Source organism: Arvicanthis niloticus, chromosome 1 (assembly GCF_011762505.2).
Source record: "Arvicanthis niloticus isolate mArvNil1 chromosome 1, mArvNil1.pat.X, whole genome shotgun sequence".
NCBI lineage: Eukaryota > Metazoa > Chordata > Mammalia > Rodentia > Muridae > Arvicanthis > Arvicanthis niloticus.
Genome location: NC_047658.1, coordinates 69,424,412 through 69,442,849, shown reverse-complemented (window position 1 = coordinate 69,442,849; position 18,438 = coordinate 69,424,412). Strand labels below are relative to the sequence as shown.

At 50.8% G+C, this 18,438-nt stretch overlaps 1 protein-coding gene across 2 annotated transcripts in view; it reads right to left on the bottom strand.

Moving 5' to 3' along the window:
• Positions 1 to 3,964: 3,964 nt before the first annotated feature.
• Positions 3,965 to 18,438, bottom strand: part of Chrdl2 (chordin like 2) — a 28,738-nt gene continuing 14,264 nt past the window's right edge. For both annotated transcript variants that reach the window (XM_034518875.2, XM_034518868.2), the window contains exons 3-11: positions 17,819 to 17,912; positions 16,535 to 16,677; positions 14,657 to 14,750; positions 12,860 to 12,918; positions 10,876 to 11,032; positions 9,805 to 9,999; positions 9,326 to 9,499; positions 5,013 to 5,105; positions 3,965 to 4,117 (exon numbers count right to left, since the gene is read on the bottom strand). In XM_034518875.2, the coding sequence (XP_034374766.1) occupies positions 4,038 to 4,117; positions 5,013 to 5,105; positions 9,326 to 9,499; positions 9,805 to 9,999; positions 10,876 to 11,032; positions 12,860 to 12,918; positions 14,657 to 14,750; positions 16,535 to 16,677; positions 17,819 to 17,912 (1,089 nt within the window). In that variant the 3' untranslated portion in view covers positions 3,965 to 4,037. The remainder of the gene's footprint in view (positions 4,118 to 5,012; positions 5,106 to 9,325; positions 9,500 to 9,804; positions 10,000 to 10,875; positions 11,033 to 12,859; positions 12,919 to 14,656; positions 14,751 to 16,534; positions 16,678 to 17,818; positions 17,913 to 18,438) is intronic.

Genomic DNA, 18,438 nt, shown 5'->3' with positions numbered 1-18,438 from the left:
AAGGACTCAACAGACATTTACTGAGCACCTATATGTCCCTTCTAGTTCCTCTGAGAGAGGGGGAGGGAGGGAGGGAGGAAGGGAGGGAGGGAGGAGGGAGGGAGGGAGGGAGGGAGGGAGAGAGAGAGAGAGAGAGAGAGAGAGAGAGAATTGGGCTTCAAAGCCCACTTCCAGTGACACATCTCTTCAAATAAGGCCACACCTCCCAATCCTTCCCAAAGAGGTCTACTAACTAGGAACCAAGCACTCAAGTCTATGAGCCTATGAGGTCATTCTCATTCAAACCATCACATTCCACTCCCTGGTCCCCACAGACTCATAACCTGGGCTGCTGCTGGGAGAACAAGCAAAGGGATTGTGTTGAAGACATAGCAGGAGGCATCAAGAAAGACCAGAATGCAGAGGGCTTTAATGTTACCCAAAGGCGGTGAGCAGTTCTGGAAAGACAGCTTTAGTGGGGGAGAGCCTGGTGGAATGATGGTTTGGAATGGCCGCCTGGGCTGAGACGTAGAACTTTGTAGCAGGGTGAAGTAGGAAGGCTGGTGGCAAGGAGCTGTGAGCAGGTTGTAAAAACTCGAACCTTCTAGTCACAGCCTCTGAGTGGGTTCATTGTCCTTTGACCTTAGGCATGTTGTGTGATTTGCACCAGCCTGAGGTAAAGGGAGAATGATAGTAAAAGCAGATATCATGTGGTCGTTACATCAGAACAGCAGAGGTCCAGATCCCAGGTCAATTCTAGAAAGCTTCTCTGTGCAGAGAAGGGCATATGTACAGAGACCCACACCAGCCCATTTACATAGAGACCCACACTGGCCCAGTCCCTGGCAGCCTTAGCCACACAGAATAGCAGTTCCCACTCTTCTCCCATACATGGTTCTGAGGAGGAAGACATCAAGCACGGGTGCCTTCCAGGGACTAGGATGAGGAAAAGTGGGTTTCTAAGCCAGTCCTGGAGAGGGATGCCATTGTGTCTAGTGTGGCCCCAGGCTTTCCCTTAGGCCTGAGGCAGCTCCAAACCACAGACCACTTTTTGATTCTCAGAAATACTACCATTTCCTAGAGCCCAGCATCCCTGGAGAGATGGGACAAGGCAGTATCACAGCTGTAGGAGGAAGAGAAGAGGAAGTGGCCCCAAGAAACCTGGAGGCATCACAGTAAATGAGCCAGCCTGGGCTAGAAGGCTGCCTAGATGGGCCAGTGGAATAGGGCTCTGAGCTCAGTTCTGTAGGATGGGATGGGAGGCAGTACCCCTAGGCTGGACTCCACATTCTTCGTTTACTCTCAGCTCATCTTCTCATTCTCTGGATTCTTATTTCCTCATCCATGTAGCATGAATAGAAATCTCCACCTCACTGGGGTCTTCCAGGAAGCAGATGAGAGACAAATTTGAACATAGTAGAATGGTGGAGTGGGTATCACTGGCCTCCAGGCAGCATTGCCCACCACTCTCCTGCATCTGTTCTTTATTGCCAAATTTATTAAAAGTCTGTTTCCTCACTTCCCAGATACTACCTCAGGTTCCCCCAACACAGCTTCTGCCTTTCAACTAACACTAATGGTTGCCACAACCACAAGATTGACCTGGTCCCCACAGAGGGCTCTTTCTGGCCTTACTTACTCAACTTCATGGTGGTGAGTGTCTGGCCTTCCCTCTGCTTGCCCCAGCGAGATGCTCCAGCCTTTGTCTGGGTCTCTTTTCTCTTTTCATTCTACAATCTTTCCCAGAGCTTGGTCCCTCCCCTTCTGGCTTTGGTCACCATCTAGAAGCCAACAGCTGCCACCTTCTGTCTCAAGCCCAACCTTCTGGTAACCCATAATATACCCAGAGTACTATGGCCATCTCCTTGGGTTCTTCCCTGGCTTCTGCTTCACTCTGTCAGGTTATTCTTCTCTAGCAGGTAGGAGCAGCTCTCTAAGTCACAGATTGTCTCTTGGGGTAAAGCCAGAGTCTCTCAGTTGAGGGGCAACTTCACCTCCGTCTGCTCACTGTCCGGCACTGGTAAAGGATGATGCTTCTCATCCTTTGCTTCTCTCATCTACCAGGTTTTCTGCTTCTCCATCATTACCCACCCCCTTCTCTTGTTCCATTTACTATTGCCCTGTCTCTTCCCTGTCCTCTGAGCCTCTGTAAGTGTCCTCGGTTGGGATCAGGGGCTGTGCCCCATAAAGTCCTGCTTTCACCTCCTTTATCATTCAGATGTCACGATGCCACCACTTTATCCTTATTGATATCCTCCTTCCCCTGACTTGGGAAGGGCAATGTCAGCTCCTTATTCTGTGTTATTATTAGTCTAGTATAAAGCTTACCCCAGAGTGGCTGAGAAAGAGTATGAAATCACGGAGCAGCTTGGTGTTGTACAAAATGAGTGTTTGCTCAAACAGAAAGGGCTGGACTAAAGCCAAGGGGGGTTGATGTACACAATGTGCCTCACCCCTGCCTGGGGAAGCAGTCTCTGGGCACACATCATAGGCTTTAGATGTGCCTATTAAATAAGCCAGGAGGCGGCTTGTCCTTCCAGATCAAGAAAAGTACCTCAAGGACCCATTCCTGTCCTGAAACCCAGGACTGCTGTATTCGAGATGGGAAGATGGATGGGGCTGGAGTGGGGGCAAGGGACAAGGGGAGCATTGGGAACGCTTTGCTGGAGAGACAGTCCACAGAGCTGGGAAGATGGACAGAGCACACCCTATGAATGGCTGGGCTTCTAGGTTCCTGAATTTCTCAGAACGCACCTCTAGACTTGCCAGGTTAAGTCTCACTAGTGCGGAAGCTAGTCAAAATGATGACTTTCCATGAGAAGGGGCAGGTAGGAGCTATGAGATGACAGGGAGGCCACACACGTGTTTTTCTAACTGAGCCTGTCCCAACCTCTCTCTGGGTGTACTCTGGGTATATTATGGGTTACAGCTGGCAAAGGGGGCTTCAGGACAGTGATTCCCAGTAAAGGTAGCATTGGTGGCTGCTTAGGCCCCTAGACTTCAGGGACAGTAGAGTGGAAGCCAAGGCTGTGGAGACAACAGGGTGGGCGCTTTAGGTGGTTGCACAGCTCTGGCCAGCAGGCCTCTGACCACAACCTCTTCAGTGTGTCTTATCTGCCCTGCATTGAAACAGTGGAGAGCCGGGGCTGCGGATGGCAGAGCCTGGCTGTCCTGAGAGCTTCACTGGAGTGACAGAGTACTCAAATTCAGGTCCTGCCTGGCTATTCATCACTGTGAGGCTCTGAGAAAGACTGTCTTACTGGAGCCTGGGAGGCCTCTCCAGAGTGGGGGTAAATCCTACATTGTTTGACGTAAGTGAAGTCACGGGCCATAAACCATATTGGACATTGCAAGCGCTTACACACGTGGGCAGGATAAATGGTGGATTTGTCTTCCACTGTAATGGTTGGGCCTTCTCGGACAACGGGCCAACTTGGCAATCTGACTGCAGTCTTGGATCCCTTGGAGGTGAGGCTGCTCGTGTGGCAGCAAGAATGGGGGAAGGAGTGCTAGCCCGGAGCCAGAGCCCTGGCTTCCAGTCCTAGCCAGCCACTACCCCCTCTGTGCCTTCAGGCACAGCACTGCTTCAGCTCTTCTCTAAACTCAGATTCCCTGAAGTAGGCAAGGCTGGCCTAGGAGAGCCCCAGGCCCCGGGGAAAGTGCACTGAGGTCGTGTTCACTACTACTTGGCAAACTAAGTTAGTCTTTCTTTTTAGGCTTAGTGCAAGGAAGCCACTGGAAGGGTGGGGTGCTCCCCATAAAAGCATCCTATTTGGGGGCTTAGGGGATAAGGGTGCTGGGAGACAAAAGCCTGAGAGGAGGCTTCAAGAGCTATCCCTGGCTCTAATGAAAAGCAGCTGTGAGGAGTCGGGCCCCTCTGTACCCCTTCTGAATCTACTTCTACCCATATAAATTCAGGACAAAGGCATCTTCCCAGAAAGGTCCCTGGAAACGGGATGCAAAGTCAACAGGCAGGGCTGGGGGAGGGTAATGCGACTTCTTTATTAATATATAATAACAAAACCAATAAAACTCATCTGCAACTGTTTAGGTCCTTGCTATAGCGTCTTGGTCACTTTGTCTGGGCTGGCTGTAACTTTCAGCTCTGGAGTCTGGGCTAGGAAGACAGTCCAGTAACCTGCATGGAGGGAGGTAGAAGAGACAAGGGATGTGTTGGAGGGAGGTAGAAGAGACAAGGGATGTGTTGGAGGGAGGTAGGAGAGACAAGGGATGCGTATAGCTATGTATTTTATAAGCATGTGTGCAACAGTGGTGGTGTCTGGGCCTTTTAATGCTTGAGTCAGGAGAGAGTGTATGAGCCAGGGTTTGAGACCCACTGGTGGAGAGCTGAGGTCCCTGTCTTGTAAGTTGTATGAGACTTAGCCTTTAGACACTCTGTATTTAGGGGTTGGGTTTTCTGACTTCTGTAGGTAATATTTCATCTGTCACCTGACTTGACATCCCCACAAAAACATCCGGGCCCATCTTCATGGAGTACTGCAGAACAAATTAGACTGTCTAGGAAAGTGGTTAGAAGGGGGGGGGGGCTCTCATCAGGAATGGGGAGCCTCTAGAGCAGTGGTTTTCAACCTTCCTAATGCTGCGACCTTTAATACAGTTCCCCATGTTCTGGTGACCCCCAACTGTAAACTTACTTCATCACTACGTCATAACTGTAATTTTGCTACTGTTATGAATTGTACTATAAATATCTAACCCATGACCCCTGTGGGTTGAGAACTGCTGGTCCAGAGGCAGGGCAAGCACCGGGTCTTGAGAGCTCAGATCTGACCCTTCTGGGCCAAGACAAAGCCATCTGCTCAGTCTCACCTTCTCTCTCTCTCACTTAGGGATTGAGAAATCTCTGGCCCAGACATCCACTGGATTCCTGTGCTGGGAACTGACGTCTGCAGCTGACAGCCCCCCTCCGCTCCCCCTGACAACAGCAGCCTGGGAACTCCCCAAGAGGTCCTGCTTTCTCTCTGTTCCCCTCCCTGGCCTTCCCCTATTAGGAACCTAGCCCAAGGTCCCACCTTCATGGGTGCCGGTGAGCAGTCGGAAGTTCTGAGCCTCTTTCTGGAAATCTTGCTTCCTGACTCTCTTGATCTGAACCAAGTGGTAGATTCCTGCAGGAAGACACAGCATGAGCTATGGAGGTAGGATGGAGTGCCACTCACAACTCACCCCTTCCTGCCCCCAATCTGAGGACACACGAAGTTAATGTGGAATAAATCTGCAGGGTTCCAGTCAGTTCTCCAACCCCATCACCCCTCCTCAGTCAGTACACCAGAGCCCTGGCCCCTCTTAAACCATAATCCTAATGGTGACCATTTGAGATTCTCTGGCTCCTCTGACCACCTGTCACCTCCACAGTAAGTAAAACCTGTTCCTTTAACCACCTTCCTCTGCTGCTGCTCCTGTCACCAGCGACATGCTCATATCTGCCCACATGTAAGGAAGAAGGGAGGGAAGGGAGGAGGAGGAGAGGAAGGGAGGAAGAAGGGAGGGAGGGAAGGAAAGGAATGAGGAAAGAAAGGGAAGGAGGGAAGGAAGGGAAGGGAAGGAGGGAAGGAAGGGAAGGAAAGGAAGGAGGGAAGGAAGGAAGAAAGAGGAGGGAAGGAAGGAGGGAGGGAAGGAAAGAAGGGAAGGAGGGAAGGGAAATGGAGGGAGGGAAGGAAGGAGGGAGAGATGAAAGGAAAAATAAAGAAGAAAAGGCTGACCCATAAAGAACATTAAAGCTTTTCTCTAGCATACAGCAAGAGATAAAAATCCAGAGCCGTGTTTATTCAGACATCATAGAACAGGAGCTAAGGGAGCTATAGTGTCTTAAGTATGGTCCATCCCTAGCTAAAATTTTGGTCCCAGGAGGAAATCAAGCCTTTGCAAATGCTACTACTGCAGCTGACAGCCCCCTCCCCTCTCCCTGACACCAGCAGCCTGGGATCTCCCCAAGAGTTCCTGCTTTCTCTCTGTTCCCCTCCCTGGCCTGCCCCTATTAGGAACCTAGCCCAAGGTCCCACCTTCTGCTCTTGCTTTCTGTGGACAGCAAGAGTAACCCACTCACTCAGCATTAGTGGGAAGGCTTTCTGACCCATCCTGAAGGTGACCACAGCCTCTTCTCCATAGGACCAATCATACTAGGTTCTGTTTATCATTTTACCCTTCTTTTTAAACACGTGTGTGTTCACATATGTGTATGTGAACATGGAAGACAGAGGACAGACAACCTTGGGTACCATCCTCACTAAGGCTGCCCTTTTCATTTGGGACAGGGTCTTTCTCTGGAGCTCACGAGGCAGGCTAGTCTGGCTGGGATGCTCCTGTCTCCTCTTCCCTAGTGCTGTGATTGCCAGTGTGTGAACGGGACCCAGGTTTTTCACATCCCTTCTCGGGGCTGAACTCAGGTTCTCAGGCTTTGAGGCAAGCGCTTTACCAACCGAGCTGTCTTCCTAGACCAGTCACTCCTATCCCTATGGTGCTGTCATCATGACATTACCTAATTCTCTCCCAGACATGGAACTGTGGAGATCTTAACTCCTTGAGTTTTGAGCATGGAACATTTATGATAAATGATTCCCTGGGTAGAAGGACGGGTGGGTGGATATATGCTTGCATGAATGTATGTATGTATGTATGTATGTATTTATGAATATATGTATGTATATATTGTATGTTAATGGATGGATGGATGGATGGATGGATGGATAGATGGATGGATGTGGTTAGATGGACAAATGGGTGTGGGGTGGATGGATAGATAGGTAAATTGATAGGTAGATAGAAGGAAAGATAAGTTTAGTTTGGCTGGCTGGGTGAGTCGATGAATAGATAAACATATATGTACCTAGTCTAGTGAAGCCCCAGGAGGAATGAGGTATTAGTTGACTCCTCTGGTATTTTCACTTTGTGGGACACTACCCTTGGCACCATACATGGCACTGAGGCCCTAAACACTTGCTTTGTGAGGTGGCACTAGCTGTTACCCACCTCAGCCTCTGGCCAGAGAGAACAGATGCAGCCAGCAGGGCCTCAGCTAGGCCAGCACCGCCTTGGGGGAAGACCAAGAACCAGACCTGTATCCTGGGATCAGATTGAGGCCCCATGAAGGGGAACAGAAAACATGGATGCTGGGACTGAGTTTCAGCAATCAGGAAATAGCCAGCACTGTTCTCAGAGCCCCAGCTTAGATGCCAAGAACCAGCATATCGCTCCAAAGGCCCAGGGAGCCACATCAGAGTGGCAAGAAATAACTTCTATGAGATGGAGCAGGCCCTCCTGCACAGGCCTGCCACTGCATGCTCCCCAGTACATGGGAGAAGAGGTGGCAGATGGGAGGAAAGTCACACATACACCTCATGGGTTTATAATGCAGAATGAAGAAGAAGGATGCTTTTTGGCCTGGGGGTCTTGAATGTGCCCCTTACCCTTTTGAAAGGCTGTATCAAGTCTGAGCACCGCTGGGCCCTGTGAGCCCCTAGCAGAGCTGGCGCTGATAAGTGAGTTCCAGGCACTAGGCCAGTCCAGCTCACAGTGAAGCCAAACTTCTCTGGACCAAGCTGTTCTGGGCTGAGAGGGAGGCACCTGCACGGGACTAGGAGGGACCATCACGAGATAGAGAGACACCCCAGACTCTCACAGGCTCTTAACCCTGAGCCCATTATGCTCAGATGCTGCTGGTGTTCCGGGCTGGTCCCAGATGGAGAAGCCTTGCTAGTGTGGCTTCAGTGGTCACTCCTCTGAGGGAGGAAACTGCAAGTGGTGGTCCTGATGATGAGCCCAGGGAGTGTTCATCTGGGGCAGGGAGGAAGTCACTGAACATTTAGGTGACTCAGAGGGCAGCAGCTGGGGAGCACTGTCAGGGACAGGACAGTAAGAACTGGCATGGTGGAGGTGAAGGTCCCCTCGTTTCTTTTATGCTGGGTCCAGTGGTGATGAGATGAAAAATAAGTCTCTTCATCCTCTGTATGTCATCCTGGCCCTTCTTGGTCTTTCCCAGACACCTCCATAAGCCTTCAGGCAAGTCATGGTATCTCCTAAATGGAGCCTGCACTTCCTCCCCACGACAAGGTCTACGTAGCCCAAGCTGGTCTCAAATTCTGGCTGTATCTGAAAATGACCTTGAAAGTCTGGTTTCACTTCTGAGATTACAAATGTGTACCACAGCCTGGTTTATCCTGTGCTGGGGGTTGAACTCGGGGCCCTCTGTGTGCAAGTCAAGCACTCTAGCTACTAAGCCTCTCAAAAAACGAGGCCCAAGTACATACCATAAAGTTTCTTGTGAGGATTAAATGGGGGCACTTTGTACATGGTGCCTTCTGTGTACAGATCACAGAGCACAGGGCTGCTGCTGTTCTGCCTGCAAAGTCCCCGTGGCTTCTCCAAGGCCCTCCAGCTTCCCTCACTTGCAGAGGTCCACCCTCTAGGAAGCCTTCTCTGACCAGATCACCTCCCCATAAGCACCTGCTGCATAGAGTCAGCAAGCCATGTGTTCCCAAAGACAGGGAGGGTGGGGGTGAGGGTTACTGCTGTCCCAGCACCTGCTGGGGTGTAGAGTGTGGGTGGTCTGAGAGCTGTCGCCAGCACCAGCCCTGGGAAACAGTCTGATCTAAAGGTTCAGAATGATGACAAGAGTTCCTGCTTCTGCCTCTTCTGCTCTGCGGTTCTGAACTTCTCTCTGAGGTTAAGCAAGTCCCCCCTCTTACTAAATAAAAGCCCACCTCTCCGCCTTCTAACCAGCCAGTGTGGTAAGAGGATACAGATATTTTTGCCACATTCCATAGGTCAGGGATTATCCCAGGGCACCTTTGCCCAACCCACAGAAGAGAACACTGAGGTCCAGAGAGTCTAAGTGATTGCCCAAGGCCACACAGCTAAGAATGAAAAGCGCCAAGATTTGAAGTAGCAGAGGTTAGTTTGAACCCAGGTCTGCCTGGTTCCATAGCCTCTGCTTGTGGCCTGGCCTCTGCTGTCACTCAGAGTAAAACTGTTCCCTCAGTCAGAGCATCCCACCAGAGTCAGGAGCCAGTATTCCCCATGCCCTGAATCTTTTCTCCAGGCTTTGCATCGTGGCTCAATGCTTCAATCTCACCAGTCCAGTCAGTCTATGATTTTAAGGTCGGCTCCTCAAAGGGTGCAGTAACCCTCCATGACCAGGAGAGGGAGCATTCAGGGGCCTTAAGCGAGCTTATCAGAGCTATCACAAGTCAGAGGAAGGAGAATGGAATCAGGGCTCCTTACTTCTGGAAGGAGGTTGAGGCACCTGCCCAGCAAAGCCTCCTTAAGGCCCCTCTGGGTGCTGAGGACAGGAAGGCACCAAAGACATATGAGGCTGAAGCTGACCACTCACCTTTCACCAGCTTCCAGATGTACATCTCTACCTGGTCAGAGGCTTCATGCTCCAGGACAAAGCGGTGTAGGCTGTCTGGGCTTGGAGATACCAAAGTGTACACATGGAATTGGCCTGGAACCTTAGGACAGCGGGTGGCAATGACCTCACTGTGGTCATCATCCACCTCATCCTCTAAAAGAGAGGGAAAAAAGTTTGTGATGTATTCAGTCGGCATCGGCTAGTCTCAAAAGGTCCAGGGTTCTAATGTTTTAGGGCTGCATAGAACGCAAAACGTCATTTGATTTTGTGTCTATAAGAGCCTCTGAGGCTACCTCTGTCATGCTAGGTGGTCCCATGCAGTCTGGCATTTTCTATGCATGAGCTTCTAGCAGTCTGGGCACCTGTAAACCCCATGTCCTATGGGTAAGCGCTGCAGGTCACAGGACCTCCCAGTGCCTAGGAACAGTGTCTTCCCCTGCCCTCAGCATCCCTCCTACCTGGGCAGATCTTGCAGCACTTCCCAGCCACTTTCTTGGGTTGACTGCAGGGATATTGGGTGGGGCAGGTCACACGGTGGCAGTCCTGGTAGCCATCCATACATGTGCACAGGATGCAAGGCATGGGGCCAAAGGAGAGCACAGTAGGGTGCCATACCTCCCCATGGGAGTATGTCTTCCCATTGTGTATGCAAGCTGGAACACGGAGAGCAGAGAAGAGGGAGGCTGGGTCAGGGCCTTGGGTCTGGCCAGTCTCTAGCTCAAAATGTAGAGTAGGCCCTGAGTGCACACTGGCTACACTGTTGCACCGACTCTGACATCCCTCCCAGCACCTAAGCTTTGCTGAAGATGGAAAGTCCTCCCCTGGCCTAAGAAATTCTGTAGTGGGGCATGGAGAGTGCTGGCTTGGCAGCCAAACCTGGCCTTTCCTGACAGGAAAAGCAAAGACAAATGTTAGCATTGTGGTGTGAACTCTACTAGGTCCTCTTCCCCCTCCCTGCCTTCCTACAGCCCAGGATGTGAGATTCTGTAGCCCATGGCCCTTCCTTCTCTGCCAGGGAGTCCTGTTGTGAACCTTGGTCTTCCCTTACATAGCTATCCCCACTGTTACCCTGCAAAGCAGCTCTGCCTTCATGTGACAGCCTTGTCCTCAGCCCTGTCTCATGGTAACTTAGTCACATACCTCCCCAACTAATCTAGGAGCCCTTTGGGGCAGAGACTGGGGAAGAGTCTATTCTGTCTCCTGTACTTCTCAATAAACACATAATAGATGCTCAATAAAATATTACTTGGGAGACAGAGGTAGGTGGATCTGAAGTTCAAGGATAGCCTGGGCTACATAATGAGGCATACACACCCTCACACCTATAGAAAAGGACTGTTTTTGTTTTTTCCTGATCCAGTCCTTGTGCCTCTCAGTGTCCTCTTCTGTCACATGGGAGTTAGGGTGCATGATGGTTAGGGGAGCACTCGATTTTGTTTGTTTTTGAGTTTATGGCTAGATTGAGATTGTTGAACCAGAGTAGGGAGTTTGGGAGCTAGGGGATCTCACCCCATCAGCCCTGCTCCCACCTTTTTTATGTTTCTCCTTCAAGATAATCTTGATGGTCGTGCTGCCCATTGCTATTGACTGGAAGTGGCGAGGGATGAAGCCCAGAGGGGAGCTGAGGCTGGTGGGGGCTGGTGTGCTGGGGTCTCTCCTCGCCGAGCATGGATCCTGGGAGTGTCTCTGCAAACAGCAAGCAGGATGTGGAGCTGTCTCAGTGGGGCAGGCCACAGCTGGGTCCACAAACCAGGCTGCATTGAGAAGCGTGCTACTAAAGACTAGAGGACTTCTGACAGAAAGCAGGGGCACAAGCTCCACATAGAACCTTCTGGGTGAGGTCTAAGATATTCTCAGACTAATCAATAAAAACAGCAACAAGGATTTGGCAAGCCAGTCTCCCCCAGGGCTTTGTCGGACCTTGGGGCTGCTATGAGTAGACAGAGCAATATGGGATCAGGAATAGAGAAAACTTGTTGCGTAGAAAAAGTTAGGTGGTGAGACAACAGAATGAACCTCTGCAGATCCCAGAAAGTTCCAGAATTCCACAGTGTAGGAAAACAGAAATTCTAGGGTCCATGTAGAGACACGGGGTTTTAAAAAGAGGTCTCCAACCTACTCTCCAACCCCTGCCCCTCCAGACCAGATCTAGGAGTGCTGGGACAGTGAAGTGTGGGTGGGGATGGGAGCCTATGGGGCAGGAACTCTGCAGCTCAGTGTGCGGGCTGGGCGGCTCCAGGCCACAGAAGGGGACAAGAAGAAGAACCTGCCTAGATGTCCATGAGCCTTACAGACCTCCTTCTACAGTTTCCCCACTCCACACAGTCTCTGGGGTTAACCCTTTCATGGCCCAGAGGCAGAGCCTGCAGAATAGAACCACCCCCACCCCCCGGGCCCAGCACAGGCTTGGGCACACAGGAAGTGTCTGTGAAGCACTGGTCAAGTGAAGTTGGGACAAGAAGGACTTGAAGGACAGATGAAACACCCAACTGGTACATGTCCAAGTTATCCAGTTAGTCAGGAAGGAGCTGTTCACGGCCTGTCACTAGCCTGTGGCCACACACTGCCTTCTAGGGACAGGTAGAAAGGAGAGATCAAACAGCTCAGGTTTATGGGCCCTCTTGAGAAATCAGCCTGGCAAAGGCAAATGCCCTGGCTGAGGAGGAGAGGTCAGGAGTCTAGCTTTGGGTGTCCCAGGCTCCTGGATCCCAGGATGAAAGAACGGAAGGGATTTTCACACTGTATCCTGCCACTGAAGAGCAATAGGGCAGTTGAGTCAGGATATGGTTCATTCTCCCATCTCTTCCCTCAGGGTACAGAGAGCTGGGAAGGCTGGGTCCTCTAAATTCTAGACAAGATTGACAGGAGCCAAGATGGAAGTGGGGGGCAGAAAGACAGATCCCTGGCAAAAAACCTGCACCCCAGAAATGAGGCACAGAAGCACAGACCAACCCAGAGGCTGTTCCCCACTGACTTAGTTAGATCACACACACAGGTTCTGGAAGAACAGTGTCAGGAACCCCCCCCTCCCCAAAGGAAAGTGAGGGCATTTGGGGCCTACACTGACCATGTGACAACTTCTTCCCTTCTCGCCTATCAGCCATAGTAGAAACCATGATGACAGGAAGGGAGGGAAGCTGGAATTATGGAGATGGCAATGTAGCTGACCCAGAGTCAGTTTCTCAGGCCTTGGAGAGGGCGTGGGCAGAGGGACATGGGATCAGGAATAGATAGTGTAATGCCTAAGAAAAGTGAGTGCAGGAGAGTCGTGAAGACCTTTGGCCTTGGAGAGCAGCCTCTCTCTCCCCCAGCATGCCTGCAGTGTTGAGTCCTCTCTCTCCCCCAGCATGCCTGCAGTGTTGACTCCTCTCTCCCCCAGCATGCCTGCAGTGTTGAGTCCCCTCTGTCCCCCAGCATGCCTGCAGTGTTGAGTCCCCTCTGTCCCCCAGCATGCCTGCAGTGTTGAGTCCCCTCTCTCCCCCAGCATGCCAACAGAGTTGTGTGCGTACTTACCTCTCCATGCTGCTGCCGCTGTGTCAAGTTCTCTTCCGTGGAACTCTCAGTTGTCCTGTCTGAAAACTCAAAAGGAAACCAGGTCAGCCTCGTGGTCATGGTTCTGAAGCCTCTGCCTGTACCTCTATCCCTTACAAAAGCCTAATGCTACATCTGTAGCCCCAGCTTACGCTTCTCTATACAACCTGTCTTTGTCTTTATTGGGTTATCAAACTCTCCATTACTAGGATACTTCTTCAACAACCCAACACCGACTTTCTGGTCACTCTTAGGAGTGAACTGTTCAGTTAGCCCAGAGCATTTTATTTAGTCTACTTAAAAGTCACCCCTCTGGGACACTGATCATCGTGTGAGTGATCGCCCCAAGATCCCAGAATCCCATGCCGCAACCAGGTTTTTCACTACACACTTCCAGAGCTCTACTGTTCTACCTCCAGGGGAATCTTGAGGCCTCTTCTAGCTACACCAGGGAACCAGCACGGAGAGAGCCCTGTGGCTTCTTGACGTTCAGCACCATTCTCTTTCCCAAGCCCCTCCTTCACTATACCATCTGGCTTGTTGAATGTTCCTGTTCCAGAGACCCAGGGGAGTAGGATTGGAGAGTAAGAGCCTCGAGGCCAGCCTCTGTTTACTCCCCAGCTGACAGCTACAGGAGCAATGAGGACTAAACAGAAGCACACCTTCCCAAACCCCAACATCCGAGGCTCCCCAAGAAGCTCTCGTTGGCTTCCCGGTCCACTTGGACAGTCCAATTGTATACCTCTGCTCAAGCCCAGCCTGCTCTTCAGCAGCATGTGTGCTAGCCTCAGTTTACCCAGAGAATCTATCCCAGGAGTCCAATCCTGTGCCCTATGCTGCAGTAAGGAAGACAAGAGACACCAGGTCTCAGCCCATGCTTATTCCCTTCCGGGTGCTACTTTGTTCCTTTTAGCCTTATTGGATCGTGGGGACAGCATCCTGTCACTACAGGATCTGCAGCAGCACTCTCTCTGCTCCCAGCACCCTCAGCTTTACCCTAGCAGTGCCTCTTATCCTTGTCTCCTGGCAGGCCCCTCCCCTCACTGCCTGCTACTCCCAGCACTGCCTTGTCACCCGCGCTGCAGGAGTAACTGGCATTAATGAGAGTTATTGATGTGAGCCTTGGCCAATGGGAGTTGACAGGCTGGAGACTAAACTTTTCCCTCTTCTCTCATGCCCAGATCTTTACGTTGTCTCACATGTGCCTCCTGGTATTGCAGTGGCAGGAATGGTCCAGCACAGCATCAGCCATGGGCCCTGCTTTCTGGGACATCCATGTCAAGCTACCACCTACCTCCCTGTGGGAAGGAAGCATCTACCACATGCTGGTTGTCCCTAGGCTCATGCTGGCAATTCATAAAGGGAGAACTATAGAACCCTGGCAGCCTTTGGGAAGACTCAGAGTTGTAATTACATTCTATTGCTGTGATAAAGCATCCTCACTAAAAACAATTCAGGGAAGGAAAATATTTATTTCAGTTTACAAGTTATAGTCTGTCACTGAGAGAAGTCAATATAGGAACTCAGGTGGGAACTTGAAGTAGAAACCATGGAAGAATACTGCTTGCTATTGGATTTGATTTAGGTAGGTCAGGACCACTGCCTAGGGAATGGTGCTGCCCAAAGTGGGCTGGCCATCCCTACATCAATTAACAATCAAGACAATTCCCTATAGACAAGCCCACAAGCCAGTCTGATCTAGGCAATTCCTCAGTTAAGGCTTTCCTCTCAAATGACTCCAGGGAGTGTCAAGTTGATGAAGTTCACTATGACACTCACCTTTGCAGGTCTGACAGCAAGAATCAGGCAGAGGGAGTGTGATGGGGCACCTGGGTTCAGGGCAAGTCATGAGACCGCAGTAAGTGTGACCTTCCTGAAAGACAGAACCCACCAGAATGGAAATGAGCTGTGTTGAAGATCAAACTTGGGGGTCTAGGAGAGCCTCTTTCCCTGGGAATAAATAGCCTTGAGGTCTCCCCTGACTTGGAGGATGGAGGGAGTGGCATGTGGCTCCTGCACAGGGCAAGTCAGCCATGAGGAGGGGTCCCCTTTGACCTCCTATTCCCACTCCAATCCCTGAAATGAACTTCATCTCTAATGTTCCCTCAGCTTCCACAGCAACTTGTTAAGATGGGCTTCAAGGTAAGGGGAGTCCTGGGGGTAAGGCAGGGCTGTGCCATCAAGCCATAGAGACAGTCAGGGTGGAAGGGACCTGAGCTCAGGCTTCAGGGTTTTCCCACAGAAATCACTATCTTCCTCCTGGGCCTGCATCAGGGACCCAGAATGAGAAGGATCTACATGGGTGGGTCCTAGGCTTATATTGGTTTTACTGAAAACCATTGGCCACCAACTTCAAGGCTCACTCAGAAAGGTGAGACTATAGAATGCAGTGCCCTCTGGGAGGCAAGAGATTGGCACCTTTAGAGAGGAGTTTAGTTTCACCTGCTGTGAAAGGCAGGGAGCACAGTCACCTCTGAGTGTGGCCATGAAACTCAGCTATAAGGCCCCATGCTCCTGTAGGAAATGAGACAGCTGAGTCCTCTCTTTGTTCCTCCCCATGAGTCTGAGATATAAGGATCCCACTTCCAGAGAGGAGGTCAGAACTCAAGCCAGGGCCATAAACAGGGATGAGATAGAAAAAGCACAGCCGGAAATCCAAGCTAGTGAGTGGCTGCTTGGCAGAGCCCCTGCCTCTTGTCATAGTCTAGAACATTGCTCTGCTAGATTCAAGTTCATGGAGCTGTCTTTGGTCAATGGCCTTAGGGGAAAGACCTCATCCTGTTCAGATAAGCAAATGGAACTCAGAGCAGTTAAGTAGCTTGCTATGGCTACAGAGTCAAAATCCCAACCCAGACCTCCATGTCTCCTGAAATCTGTGTTCTTTTCCCAGTAGAGTGCTGCTGGGAAAAGGGATACTTGCATTAGGACAAGGCTGCGGGAAGATGCAGCGATGACGGTAGTGGACAGGATATTCTAATGGTTCCTTTGCCCATCCTTTCTGGATCTCCTTTTTATCATCTCATCCAGAGAGATTTGGCAATAGGGAGTAGAGAGATAGGAAAGCTAAGCCCGAGGGTAAGAGGAACAGCTGAGAGACAGACAGGAAGAGAGCTACAGGGAGACTCTCCCAAGCAAGAAGAGGAAGGCTTCCTAAGTTGTGCCTGTTTGGCTTTGCTGTCCATCCGTCACAGGTCTGTCAAACCTGCTGTCCCTAAGCCTTACTCTGACCATGGGCACAAGGAGTCTAAGTACTTCAGACTAAGCCCCATCTGCTACTGTCAGGCCCTTCTTGTCTGTGTCCCAGTACTGGTGACTGGTATTCATTCATTCATTCATTCATTCATTCTATAGCAGCCACTGGCATCCTCTGCATGCCAGGCTCTGAGCAGGAACAGAGAAGACACAGAAACAACATGGAACTCCCATTAGAGGAGTATAGTGTCACTGGGGGAGGGAAATATAAGCTGCTTTTATTATTTGGGGACCAAGTGTGAAAACCTGGAGAAAGGTTACCTCACCAAGCTAGGGGCAGGACATTGTGGATTCTGGGTGTTTGCTTCCCTTCAGCCTCCTTTATCCTTAGTTAGTGGTTCCACCCCCATCCCTCTTTGTAAGATAGACACTGGCTTGGGCCACCGAGACTGTAGAGGGTCTTACAATACAGCTACACAGGACACACTGGTTGGACAGGCGGGCAGGGAACAGCTCCTGGGCACCGAAGATCTCTCCGTGTTGGTATGTGGTCTCATTGAGCTGGCAGGACTTTAGGGGAACCCGGAGGCCAGAGGGGACACGAGGATCTGCAGGTAGAAGAGCATGGTGAGGGAGAGCATGGTGAGGGAGAGCATGGTGAGGGAGAGCATGGTGAGGGAGAGCATGGTGAGGGAGAGCATGGTGAGGGAGAGCATGGTGAGGGAGAGCATGGTGAGGGAGAGCATGGTGAGGGAGAAAATGAAATTTCCACGGATCTAAGATTTGTGCCAGAAGTAGGAAGGCCACTTCTCACTTTTCTGAAGATTTTGTACTCTCTTCATCTCTGTCTCTGTCTCTGTCTCTGTCTCTGTCTCTGTCTCTCTCCTTAACATTTACACTCAGGTCTGGCTTTGGCCTTCCCTGACATTTTCTATGTAAACTAGCCAAGAGTTCTCACTGAGATATATATATATCTTCCCACTGCAGCCTGGCCACGCCTTAGTGTCTGAGGCCCATGAGTGTTCATGAGGCTCTCTCTCTCTCTCTCTCTCTCTCTCTCTCTCTCTCTCTCTCTCTCTCTCTGTGTGTGTGTGTGTGTGTGTGTGTGTGTGTGTCAGGCTTGGCCCTGCTGCCTGCCGACAGGATCACAACCTAAAAGGTAGAGAAATGAGCCACAGCAAAGACACCATGCGCTCATGCAGGGGCCAGCCAACCCCAAGTCGTTCGCCTTCGCTTTCCCCTCGTTCTGGATAGCCGGAGGGACTGGGGCTCAGACATGCAGTCATCAGGCCAAGCCAGCTCTCACCTCCTTTAGTCAGTTTCTCTGTTTTCTTTCTTTAAAAAAAAAACTTAAATTTTTTGAATTACATGGGGGGAGGGGTGTAAGCTGTGGTCTGTGGGTGGAGGCCAGAGGACAATCCCCTGGGTCAGTGTTTTCCTCCGACCCTATGGGTTCCAGGGGTTGTCATCCTGACGGTAAGTTCCCCTACCTGCTGAGACATCTTGTCCACCCAATTCTACTTCACCTGCCTTTTTCTACTGTTATGTGCATCAATTTTTGGAGAAGTTTGCTGCTATTGTAGCCTACTTGGGGGTCCAAAATGTGTCCACTGGACATCTGTTTGTTCCCACATATAATGGACAGGACTGCTTTTCTCCTTCTGGAGGCTTCTCTCTCAGCCAGGAGTTTATAGCAGGAGTAAGACGGTCAGCAAGAGCTCAGTGCCAGGGGAGGAGGAAGCTACTTACCCACACACCTGGGACAGCATTGCTGTGGCTCCATCACAGGCTGTGAGCAGTGGAGGGGTGGGCATCGGAGGCGGTAACAATTCACGTGGCCATTCTGAAAGAGATACAGGGTCAGGCCTCATTCCCAAGAACCACAGCCTCCCATCTGTCGGGGTTCTCTCCCTAGACCCCCACCTCAAATGCAGAATCCTACTTGGTCTTAAGCCTATGTATAATAGGGTTAAAAAAAAAAACCCCTCAAGTGAGCCCCATCCCCACCCTGCCCACTAAGTGGCTCTCACTTAGCCGACTTATCTGCACCCTTCACCGAGGGAGGAAAGACCTGTTGTGGGTTTGTTCAGGGCTCGTGTCCCCTTTGTGGGTGTGAGAAATGGAAGTAAAAACCTTGAGCTATCTTGGCAATGATCTTGGTGCTCTGCCCAGCACCAAGATCATTTTTATATTTTTAACTCTACAACTTTTTTCTTATAGTACTGACCCTGAGCCTCTTGTTCAAAGGAGGACCGTAATACAGGAGAGCAGTGACCAGGACACAACTAAAAATCTAGTGTGGAAAAGACTTGAGGCTTTATCATCCCTCTCCCCAAGTCTATGAGGTTCTGTGGAACCCTGGATGAAGC